The sequence below is a fragment of the Crinia signifera genome, chromosome 2, assembly GCF_055691185.1.
Source record: "Crinia signifera chromosome 2, ASM5569118v1, whole genome shotgun sequence".
Taxonomy (NCBI): domain Eukaryota; kingdom Metazoa; phylum Chordata; class Amphibia; order Anura; family Myobatrachidae; genus Crinia; species Crinia signifera.
Window position 1 is genome coordinate 204,419,658 of NC_139218.1, and position 12,219 is coordinate 204,431,876.

General features: G+C 42.6%; 1 protein-coding gene across 3 annotated transcripts in view; it reads left to right on the forward strand.

The window, feature by feature from the left end:
* The window catches only part of MTF1 (metal regulatory transcription factor 1), a 32,629-nt gene extending 27,974 nt beyond the window's left edge, over positions 1 to 4,655 (forward strand). Inside the window, exons 9-10 of one of the 3 annotated variants that reach the window (XM_083173582.1) lie at positions 1,804 to 1,876; positions 2,933 to 4,655. In XM_083173582.1, the coding sequence (XP_083029708.1) occupies positions 1,804 to 1,876; positions 2,933 to 3,321 (462 nt within the window). In that variant the 3' untranslated portion in view covers positions 3,322 to 4,655. The remainder of the gene's footprint in view (positions 1 to 1,803; positions 1,877 to 2,932) is intronic. The other 2 variants (XM_083173583.1, XM_083173584.1) reach the window with 2 other exon arrangements.
* Positions 4,656 to 12,219: the final 7,564 nt, after the last annotated feature.

The window sequence follows — 12,219 nt, forward strand, 5'->3', positions numbered from 1 at the left end:
GTTTATTTGGTAACAGTTGTGACCGGTGTCTAAGTGAAAACAAGCACACAACTGCACTTTTTTGTGTTGCCTTTTTAAACACTGATAGTTTTCCTAGAAAAAAAGTGTTAATTTGTAAATGAAACCTGTAAGCCTAGTATTAATTTTGATAAAATATACTTGATCTTCAGTCTAAAGTGACAGGAGATCGCAGTTTGATACTAAATTGATCTTTGTTATCATGCTATTTAGTGTGTTTTAGCTGCAAAAGGTAACAACCTGGAGCACTGCAAAATTTCCTTTTGAGCGGTCGAGCAGAATTATTTTTGCTCATTTTAGCTTGCCATCCCCAGCAGGTGCAAGCTGAATGCTATCAGCCAATCTCAACCGAAGCTCTGTCAGACATACGAGAGTGGCAGCTGCTGGCGCTAACCATTTAATTCCACCCTATAAAGTTCATTTAATAATTATTTTGTTACTAAAACATCCTCCAGATTATGAAGCACAAAAATAAAACTGATCCCATGTTTCTATGGCATTCATAATTTTATGGGCGCAGGGAACATAATTTCTTTTTATATTTTCCCTGCTCCTGGTTCTACATTATAGCTCTCATTATTCCTACATTGTCCTTCTATGCCATGAGACCATCCTCATACCCCCCCCCCCCCCCCTCCTTTATGCCACCATACCCCTTTCCATGACCAGGGCCGGTGCCACCACTAGGCAAATCTAGGCATTTGCCTAGGGCCACTGGAGGGCGGCATTTCCCCCCCCACCCCCATGCCGCGGGGGTACCTGTCCTGCGGCTGTGTATATAAAGCTGGCGGCAGCGGGGGGTCCCTGCAGTCAAGAAATAACGAGCGCTATCCGCTTGGCTACGCGGAAGCGCTTCTGTTGTGGAAACACTGGCCGCACGCTGATTGGCTGAGATTCAGCCAATCAGCGTGCGCCGTGCGGCCAGTGTTTTCACAACAGAAGCGCTTCCGCATAGCCAGGCGGATAGCGCTCGTTATTTCTTGACTGCACTGAGACCCCCGCCGCCGCCGCAAGCTTTATATACACAGCCGCAGGACAGGTACACCCCCCCCCCGGCACCGGGGCGCCCCCACCCCGACTCGCCTGGGTCGCTCCGGTGCCTTGCACCGGCCCTGTCCATGACCGTTAAAATGCCATACGTCCCCTGCACATTTCTTGAAGGCAATTGCATCTTTTCAAATTTTCCTTTGTGTCATCAAACTCCTCCATGTATATATGCCCATTAAAATTCACCTTTCTCACCTTACTCCCCCCATGGACTTATGCTTATGACCCCTTGGCTCTGTTGCCTTATAATGGTTCGGTCTAGTCTTGCACTAATGGTGACTTTTGCTCACACTAGTGACTTTTCTACACTTAAAGTAGAGGGCACGTGATTCCCATCAACATTTACTTTACTTACCATCTATGTGTACTATGATTAGGAATCAGTATACGTTTACACTTATTATGGTCACAGGTGATGAAACATACAAAATGGCACCCACAAAAAAATCTTGTTGACCATTTCCATGTCTGAACTTTTGCGTCAACCTTTTTCTTGACGACCTATTGAGCTATCGCATGTCGGTTATATGGGGTCGACCTATTGCCTGTCCATCTTAAACCTGTATATCTATTATATCACACCTGAGGGAATACCCCTCCTCAAAATATAATGGTAATGTGGCCATGCTCAGTTCTTGCTTTTGCTGTAAGTATGGTGAGCACATGTGACTCTGCTTTTAGCATATTAGACCTGATCATGCTCTGTATTTAGTCATTAAAGTCTGTTCTTTCCTTCAGCAGCAGCAGCAGCAAGTTCCAAAGGTGGAAAAGGTTTACTTCACTACTACTGTCCCACTCCCCGGCACTGGCGGTATGTTTTATGTTCAGTAAATATTTTGCATGTACATCATGAGCCTAATTTAGACAGTATCACAGGACAAATTTGTTCTCAAAATGGTCAAAACCATACTGCACTGCAGGTGGGGCAGATATAACATGTGCAGAGTTACATTTGGGTGGATTATATTGTTTCTGTGCAGGGTAAATACTGGCTGCATTATTTTTACATTGAAATTAAAATTTTAGGTTCAATACACCCCACCCACATCTAACTCTCGCTGCACATGTTACATCTGCCCCACCTGCAGTGCAGCATGTTTTTTTTTTTTTTTTTGAGAAAAAAAAATTATTTGCAATCCGGTTTGAATTAGGCAATATATTTCATTAGCATTAGGAACTATGTGGTATTTACAAACCTTTAAATAATAAAATTGTCCAGCTAGACAGATTCATGGATTTAAGACTGAAGTGAAGAGTTCTATATGAAAATTAATGTTTATATGGGAATATCCGGCCATTTTTCAGTCATGAACCATGTACTATAACCTCATGATTTTTTTATTTTTAATGTAGATCTTTGTGTTATTCCGTTAATACACATCTGCTGAAAACCTATGGAGTAACATATGGTTACTGCAGGAAGTGATCACTGAGTAGTGACACCATGACAGAGATGTGTGACAGGATAGGTTACCTTTGCATAGTGACTTTTTTACTGTTTATTGGGCTGTTTATCATACAGATGTTAACGGTTTTAACTTTTCCATATTGAGTATTGCGTTTGGTGATGTTATTTCTTAGACACATAAATAGGGATAATTGCTCTATGCAGGTTTTTCACCCCTGCTGACAAAAGCTTCCCTGCTTTATTGTTTTGCCTGCCCCCCTGTACTTAATGGTAGTGCGGTGGCTACACGTCCACTGTTCTCATGAAGCAGACCCTGTAACAAGAATCATAGACCTAGCAGAAGATGACTGGTGTAACTGAATTTTGTGGCTATAGCCCCTCTTTTATAATGTACCAATCCCATTGAGTTCTGTATCAAACATCACATGCTGAGATTTCTAACCTCCATGTCATTTCCAGGCAATGCTGTACAGCAGATTGGTTTGAGCCTTCCTGTCATCATCATAAAACAGGAGGAGTCCTGTCAGTGTCAGTGCGCCTGCAGAGACTCTGTTAAAGATAGAGAGACATCCAAAAAGCGCAAAAGATCTTCTGTTTCCGAATCTGACACTGTCCAAAAACCAGCAACTGAGCCCACACCTCCTGATCCTGTACCGCTTTCATCGTCACCTTGTGAAGGCAGCAGTGGACACTTACTGAGCCCCTCAGACTCTCAGCCTTGGACTCCTCCTTCTATAGACATCTCAGATTTCTTGTCCCTTCAGAGTCCAGAGAACCCCTCCCTCCTTGTCCCTATGGAAGCCTTATTGCAAGGAGAGGATACTCACTTCAGTGGTTCATCTAAATAGAATAGGAAATAAACTGTATTTTTTGGGGATGTTTTTTCTTGTAATTTTTCTAATTTGCAATATTCAGCTCTCATCTCTTATCACACTTAATAATTACTTGGACAGCCCTACATAGACTGCTAAATCAACAGTCCTTTCTTTATTATATTGTAATAAAACCCACCCCACCCTGTGGAAGGAAATTAACCCATTTTCCTTCTAGCACTGACCAGGGATTGTCATTTGAGGGATAGAGTAATCTATTGTTTGTTTTATGATTTATTGCACTACGAGTCACTTTGTGAACATGAAGCTGTACAGGGAAATATATATATATATATATATATATATATATATATATATATATATATATATATCTCTGTCTTGCTCAAGAAAGGTAAGTCACTGGGAAGTCTGTGTTCTCCCATGGCCTTGGTAAAATGGTCTGTTGCACCCCTATTGTCAAGATGGGACAGCTATATAGAATATAATGTATGTTTTTTTATTTGTTTTATTTACATCCTATGAATAAGAGAGATTCTGACCCTTCAACCTAGTTAATGTACAGTTTATATTGCTCTACCTTTGGCATTAAATGAATATCTAATAATAAGGAATTTGGGTATACAGCTGCAACTTGAGTGTAATTACACATACAGTATATACGAGCGATGATGTTTGAGTTCCTGATGGTGGTTTTATAGCTGCTGAATGTGTTACTATAAAGATGAGAATTGTACAGTACAACTAGTGTGTTAAATCCCAGGATATGTTACATTGGGAAACGGTCATCTGTCAGACCACACTTAGGTCGACCCCAGAAGGTCGACTGGCCCCAAGGTCGGCATGATTTTTTCACTGTTCTTTGAGCCGACATGTGCCGACAGGCAGTATTTCATGCCCTACCATCCACTAGGGCGTGGTGGGAGAATAAAAGTGTGTGCCGAGCGTAGCGAGGCACCGTGCCCGAAGCATTGCTAGCGAAGCGAGGGGCTGCAGGTCAACTCCAACTGTGTCCGTGTCGACTGTGTCGACATTCGGGCCAAAAAACAGTGAAAAACTCGCCCTTGACCCATGTCGACCTTCCGGGGTCGACCTAATGAATGTAGACAAGTCTGGTCTGACGGATGTACCGATTCCATTACATTCTAGCTCCTGCGTCTAGCTCCTCAATGTGAAACACATGCTCAATGTCCCATGTCTGTAATGTGAAACACACGCATTTATTTACTTGCCCCCAGTTCTAGTATTAGCTTGCACCACCAAAGCTACTAATAACTGCAAAAGGAAATTTTTTTGACACTTTTTACAAACGCCTCCTATAGAAGAAAAACTAATTAAAATCCCTAACTTGATTTCATAAGTGTTTTTAAATTTTCTTTTGCGTACGCTGGCATTGTCCCGTTTGCTCCCACAACTGCCACATCCTGCCCCTGCAAAGGGCTTTTAACCACCCCTGGCTGGCTCTGAAATTGCGATTGGCTGCGATTGCCGTTTCAACGCTCGCAAAGGGATGTAGAAAACACTGAATAGATTAGTAATGCTGGCCACACATCAGACCAACTTTCCTCCAACCATCCAACTAGTTGCTTGGATGGAATAAAAATATGGTACTGTATGGGAGCAAATGTAATATTTACTTCAGAAATTTGCTCCCAAAATTTGACAAAAACTGTCGCTCAGACACGGTACTGTAGTTGAATCTGTTTGATTTCAACAATTTGACTGAATGTTTTTGTCCTTTTTCCTGGGTTTGTGAGCACATTTCTGATGTCCTTTGCTCCCATCCAGTACCATATTTTTATTCCATCCAAGCAACTAGTTGGATGGTTGGAGGAAAGTTGGTCTGATGTGTGACCAGCATTAGTAAGGCCACTTATAGCTACTGTTTACTGGTTAAATGGTGTTGCTTCCAAATATATTTTTTCCCCATGACAGTTCAGTATATGAGAGTTTGTGAAGCTTGTGATGAGCTCTATCTGCAGTATGATACAATTTGTGCTCCTTGTTCTCAGCTTGAGGCTACTCCTCCTCCTAATCAATTTTTTCACAGGATGAATTTCTGGCATAGAAGAGTTCTAGAGGTATATATCTCAGACTAGTCAGGATTAGGAATAGGGTATAGCTTTTGGTATAGTTTTTCTCAAAACTGCGGAGAGTGGGGCTGCAAAAAAACCCATACAAATCTCTGTGTCCCCGGCAAGTTCCAGAGGCCCCCCCCCCATCGGATGCTATACATTGTGAGTAGCTTAAAGCACCCATGATGTGCCGCTGATGGCACAGGACCGCACACCGGATGCCATACACGTGCAATTTAGTCCGATTTCACGGCCTGATTCATCGGAATCCGGTGCAATCGGGCCCAAATAGTGTATGGTGTATGGGGGCCTTTAGATTTCGGTGGAGTGTGTTCAAACTGAAAGCTAAATTGCAGTGTAAAAATAAAGCAGCCAGTATTTACCCTGCACAGAAACAAAATAACTCACCCATATCTAACTGTCTGCACATGTTACATCAGCCCCACCTGCAGTGTCCATTTTGAGAACAAATATGTCCTGCGATCAGGTCTGAATTAGGTCCTCAGTATTCTGACTGTCTGGATCTTAACCACATCCCCTGGAGAACAGTCAATTTCAAGCTTTTGGTTTGTCAGTACGCCACCCAGACTCGCCATATCTGACTTTATTGGCATGGAGGTTGATTAGCTGCTGTTAAAGAAAAGTCTGTCTGATCATACAAATTATTTTATAGGCAGGGAAGAAGGTCTCATCAGATACTTTTATAAGCCAGGGTTAAGCAACTTATGGTATTCCAGCATGTCTAAAGGCCCCCATCCCCTAATGCGAATTGGGCTCTCTACATCTGATTCCGAGGCATCAGACCAAGGAATCGGATAAAAAGGGACCAAATCGCATGTTTAACCTATGATTCTTATCCGATGTGCACATTGGATTGGATCTGGAAATTGACACTGCTGTACTAAGGATCCATCGGATCCCGCAGGGGTGAATAGATATCATGCGATATATATCACAGTGATTTGATATATCACATGCGATCCTGCCACTCTGGACCTTCTGGGGGGCTCAGCTGAACTTCTCCCCTCAAAGAAGTTGTAGTAGGCCCCAATTTGCAATGTATACCCCTTTCACATTGCACAAATAACCTGGGTCGACAGGGGCCAAGTGCAGTGTGAAAGGGCCTTTTTAGAATACCTGGGTCCAGCAACCTGGCATTCCGGATGAAAAGGTTTATTTCCAGGGTCGGAACCCAGGTTGCTGTGCATTGTGATCAGGTAACCCGTCCCGTTCACACTATAGGGAGGAGGCATAATCAGTTCCAAGTACTCTCTCCTCACCCGCCCCCTCGTTGACGCTTGGAAATTGTATGGTACAGTGCAGAAACTAGGGGAGAGGCTAGAGCAGGGGTAGCCAACTCCAGTCCTCAAGTGCTACCAACCGATAATGGTCTCCTCACAGAATCAAGTAAAGTATTTAGCTCCACCTGTGGATCTTTTAAATGTGTCTGTCAGTAATGAGTGCACCCGTGTACCTGCGAAGTGAGCTAAAAATTGTGAACTGTTGGTAGCTCTTGAGGAATGGAGTTGGCTACCCCTGGGCTAGAGAGTCGCATACCCAGGGTACTGGATGTGATACCCATACATGCATGTGGGGGTGGGGGAGGTGGAGTGGAGCGGAGCCAAATTACTGCCTTGCCCTGGGTGACAAATATCCTATCATCAGCCCTGTATGGCATTTAACCCCTTCACGACATTTGACGTATATATACGTCATGGTCGGGAAGTACTTCCCGACACATGACGTATATATACGTCATGACTTCTAACTGTCACTGCGTCTAGAGACGCAGTGACAGTTAGGTGATGTCTGCTGTCCCTGACAGCAGACATCCCCCCTCGCCGCCCAGGGGGGGCAGGGGTGCCCCCCCCCGGTCGGCGATCGCTGTGATTGGCTGTTCAAATCTGAACAGCCATTCACAGCGTTTCCTGTGTTACCGGCGGCTAAGCCGCTCGGTAACACAGGGATCGGTGGTGATCGGTGCTGTCAAGTACAGCACCGATCACCACCGATGTGCAGCCCCCCCCTCGCACCCGCCGGGCACTCACCCGGCAGCAGCAGCGGCTCCCCCGGAGCGTCTGGAGCGCACGCAGCGCTGCCCTCCTCCCCCCTCCCCCCCGCAGCAGCAGCATCAAGCTGCAGAAAAAGTAAAAAAATATATGCACTGAAAATATATATATATATATATATATATACACACACACACACACACACACACATATATATATATATATATATATATATATATATATATGTGTGTGTGTGTATATATATATGTATATATATATATATATATATATATATATATATATATATATATATGTGTGTGTGTGTGTGTGTGTGTATATACCGCACCGATCGCCAGCCCCTCCCACCCGGCAGCCCTCCTCCCTCCCACCCACCCGGCTGCCGCAGCGCCAGCACCCCTCCCACCCCCCCGCCAGCCGCAGCGCCAGCCCCCCTCCCAAAGCTGGTGACTAAAATGGGGTCACTTGTGGGGGGGTTCCACTGTATTGGTGCTTCGGGGGTCTTGCTAATGCGACATAGCACCCACCATTCATTCCACCACCAAAAATCACTCCTGCCCTTCTGAGTCCTGCCATGCACCCAACTGGTATTTTTTGGTCACACGTGAGGCATTGCCGTACTCGGGAGAAATTGGGGCACAGATTTTGGGGTGCTTTGTCTCCTTCATTCCTTGTGAAAATTAAAAATTTTGAGCCAGAACTGCATTTTTCTGTAAAAAATTACATTTTTCATTTTCACAAGGAATGAAGGAGACAAAGCACCCCAAAATCTGTGCCCCAATTTCTCCCGAGTACGGCAATGCCTCATGTGTGACCAAAAATACCAGTTGGGTGCATGGCAGGACTCAGAAGGGAAGGAGTGATTTTTGGATTTTGCAGCACAGATTCTGGTTGAATGACCCCCGAAACACCCATACAGTGGAACCCCCCCACAAGTGACCCCATTTTGCAAACTACACCCTTCAGGGAATTCATCAAGGGGTATAGTGTACATTTCAAACCCCCCGGGGTTTCACCAATTTTGATACAACTGAGCTGTGAAAATGAAAAAAAATTTTTTTTTCATTTTCACTGCCCAGTTGTACCACAATTGGTGAAACCCCTGGGGGTTTGAAATGTACACTATACCCCTTGATGAATTCCCTGAAGGGTGTAGTTTGCAAAATGGGGTCACTTGTGGGGGGGTACCTAACTTTTAGCATCTTATGGTGCCTAGAAACCTACATTGTGCCTAAAAAATAATCTCATAAAAAGGAGGCTCCAAAATCAAGTAGGTGCTCCTTCTATTATGAAGCCTGTGGTTTGGTCACCGTGCACACTAGGGCCACATATAGGATATTTATGAAAACCAAAGAATTGGGGGAATCAATTTTTAGTCACATTTCTCTAGTAAAATCTACTGTGTTCCTTAGAAAAATGTATTAAAATTGCAAATCTGCAAAAAAAATGAAATTTTGAAATTTCACCTACACTTTGTTTTATATCCTGTGAAACACCTAAAGGGTTAACAAACTTCCAAAATGCTGTTTTGAATACTGTGAGGGGTGCAGTTTTTGAAATGGCATCATTTATGGGGGTGTCTCACATACAAGTCACTCAAAGTCACATCATAACTGACCTGGTCCCTAAAAAAATCAGAGTTTGAAATTTTCTTGAAAATTTGAGAATTTGCTATTCATATTTGAAGCCTCCTAGTGTCCAAAAAAATGAAAAGGAGGTTGAAATAATGATGGCAACATAAAGTAGACATATGGTCTTTGTTAGTTATTAACTATTTTGAGTGGTATGTTTATTTGTCTCACAAGCAGAAAATGTGACATTTTGCAAATCGCAAAATTTTCCATTTTTTCACGACATTTTGGTATTTTTCACAAAAAAACACAGACTGTATCGACGAAAATTTACCACTAACTTGAAGTACAATGTGTAACGAGAAAACAATCTCAAAATCACTGGGATAAGTAAAAGCAAAAAAAAGTTATCCCCACTTAAGTGATACATGCCAGATTTGAAAAAAAGGGCTCTGTCAGGAAGGCAAAAACTGGCTCTGTCATGAAGGGGTTAAATAACAATAGAGAATTAATATAAACATAACAAAATTAAACAATACTTAAGGTGCCCATAAATGGTGCATTTTTCGGGTGCGATGCAATGCGCACTCCCGCGGACGTCCCATCGCACAGCTCATAAAGTATGTGTTGCACATAGTTTTTGAACTAGCTTCAGATTGCATCGCTCGCAAATTGATGCGATTTGAGACAAATAAAATAATGTCATCCGTGAAGAGAGCGAGCTTAAGTTCTGAATTTGACATGAAAATACCAGTATGTTCAGGGGAAGATCTGAGCGCACGAGTGGGGGTTCAATTGCAATAGCAAATAGAAGAGGGGAGAGATCTCTGTTTCATGCCCCTTTGAATCAGGAGAGAAGGGCAGAGAGATCCAATACAGGCAATTTGGGAAGTAGGAGCAGTATAAATAGTTTGTAAACAGGATATATAGGATTGGAGGGTGCCAAATTTGTAGAAAATAAATGGGGCTAGAGAATCAAATCAAATGCTTTCTCAGCATCGATGGCGAGAATCACAGGAGAATCAGAGCATCTCTCAGGGTTTGAGTGGCAGCTAGAACTTTCTGCACATTGCGGACAGAATGTCTGCCTGCTGTACAGCCTGTCTGATCCTGATGAATAATATGGGGAAGGGTAGAGTTAAGACGATCATCTAGTTAGTATTTTTGTCAGTATTTTGTAATCACAATTTTACAGAGAATTGGGCTGATGATAGGAACCAGGCATCAAAAGGTCCCTACCTGGTTTGGGAAGAACTTTAATTATAGCTGAGTTAAAGTGTGTGGGAGTAGATTATTCTGGAGGATGAAATTAAAAAACTTATATAAGAATAGGTGCAAGTCTATGTGGGAACATTTGGTAGAAATCACCTGAACATCCGTCAGGACCAGGGGCTTTAGCTGTTTTCAGAGATGTTATTACTTTTAGAACTTCAAAGTTGAGAAGGGCTACAACTGTAGTCTTATAAAAATCACACATAACTGGGGTATTTCAGCATTGGAAGTAGTACATTTAAAGGGTTAATGGTTATGGAAAGGGGGGGGGGGGATTCTTTATTAAGCAAGTGATATTCATCCAAGGTTTTTTCTAACTGCACAGAAAGTAGGTGAGTAAGTGTATGTAGATCATTTATTATATGTAGATGATTATTTTGTAATTTGAAGGGTAAAATTAATGAGAGCATGGTCTAAAGGTAATGGATTCTATATCAGCATCTTTAACATGAGGGAACATAGCCGAGGAAACACAAGCATAGTCTATGCGGGTATGATAGGCTGCTGAGAGACACGTATAGTCCTGTTGATTCGGATGTAGTGCCCTCCAGACATCCATTAGTTAAAGTGTCTGTAATAAAAATGATATACCTGTTTTGGGAACGTCTGTTTGATTTGATAGTGGCAGATCTGCCTAATGTAGGGTTAGAGGTCAAATTGAAGTCACCACATAAAATCATAGAGGTTTGAGGAAGCAACACACTAATAATATTTAAAACTTGAGTATGTGTTAGGTGCATATATGGAACACAAGGAGTAAATAGTATTATAAATATTAAATGAAACTAGTATATATCACGCGTCAGGCTCCACTTGAATTGGCAATATATAGATAGGGAGAGACTTGGACACTAAAACAACAGTACCTCTAGCCTTGTTATTGTATGGTGCCAAATCTATCAGTTTCCATTTAAGAATTTGCTATTTAAAATTTCAGGGGGTAACAAGTGGGTCTCCTGTGAACATGCAATATCAATAGAAGATACAATAATACCTTATGGCGGTTAGCCCGAGAATGGAGTCTGCCAAAGATCTGAATTTCAACCCAGTCATAAGTATCTGGGTGATAAGTAATAACATCTTACAGGAGAAGTGATTCAGAGATGACCATATGTCTTTTTTAAAGTGAGAGATACAAGGGGAAAGAAAGGAAAGGGGAGACAAATAATGACAAGACATAGGGAACATGACATTAAACACGGATAGTACGATCAACATACTGCAAGATATTACAACTAAGATAACTTTCTGCACAGGAAAACAAAAGGCTATTCTAAGAATGATGGAGCATAGCATCTGCTCTGTGACCCTAATAAAGAATAGGGAGTAACCAGTCTGCTAAAGTATGGAGGAGTAACTATAGCAATAATAATCCAAATGTGTAATAATAATACTGTGAGGAATGAGAGAGACATCATGTTAGGTAGTAGATGATATGTGCTGGAGCCATCTGAAGATTCTTGGGTACAGACAATGAGAGAACTATAGGAGGATAAAATGAGGGCTAGGTATAGTAAGACATCCCGAGAAAAGGCCATCAGCTAAGCAGGAGGGTCAGGAAGGTCAGACTTGGAAGCGGATTGTCTATCATTCAGGAAGGCTTCAGAATCTTCAGGGTTATTAAAGTCATTGTGAGTATCCACTGTGAAAACACGGAGGCGGGTGGGATAAATAGGAATTTCTGAAACCATTCTGGGACATACGGGGGGAAAGACTTGCGAATTTGCAGTCCTGACGATTATGGAAAGACTGCTCATGCGTGGGGTCGCCTTGGGAACAGACCATGTGAAGGCTAGCTGCTTGCAAGCTAATTGACAGGCGCCTAACATTTGGGGGCGTAACGCTGGCGTTTTCTGGGAGTGTCTCGGAAAACGTAGTCAGTTGTACTGTTGTATGTCAGTATCGGCCTCCTACTCCCCATAACCATTGCAGCGCTGAGTAAGTCTATACCAGGGGTAGCCAACTCCAGTC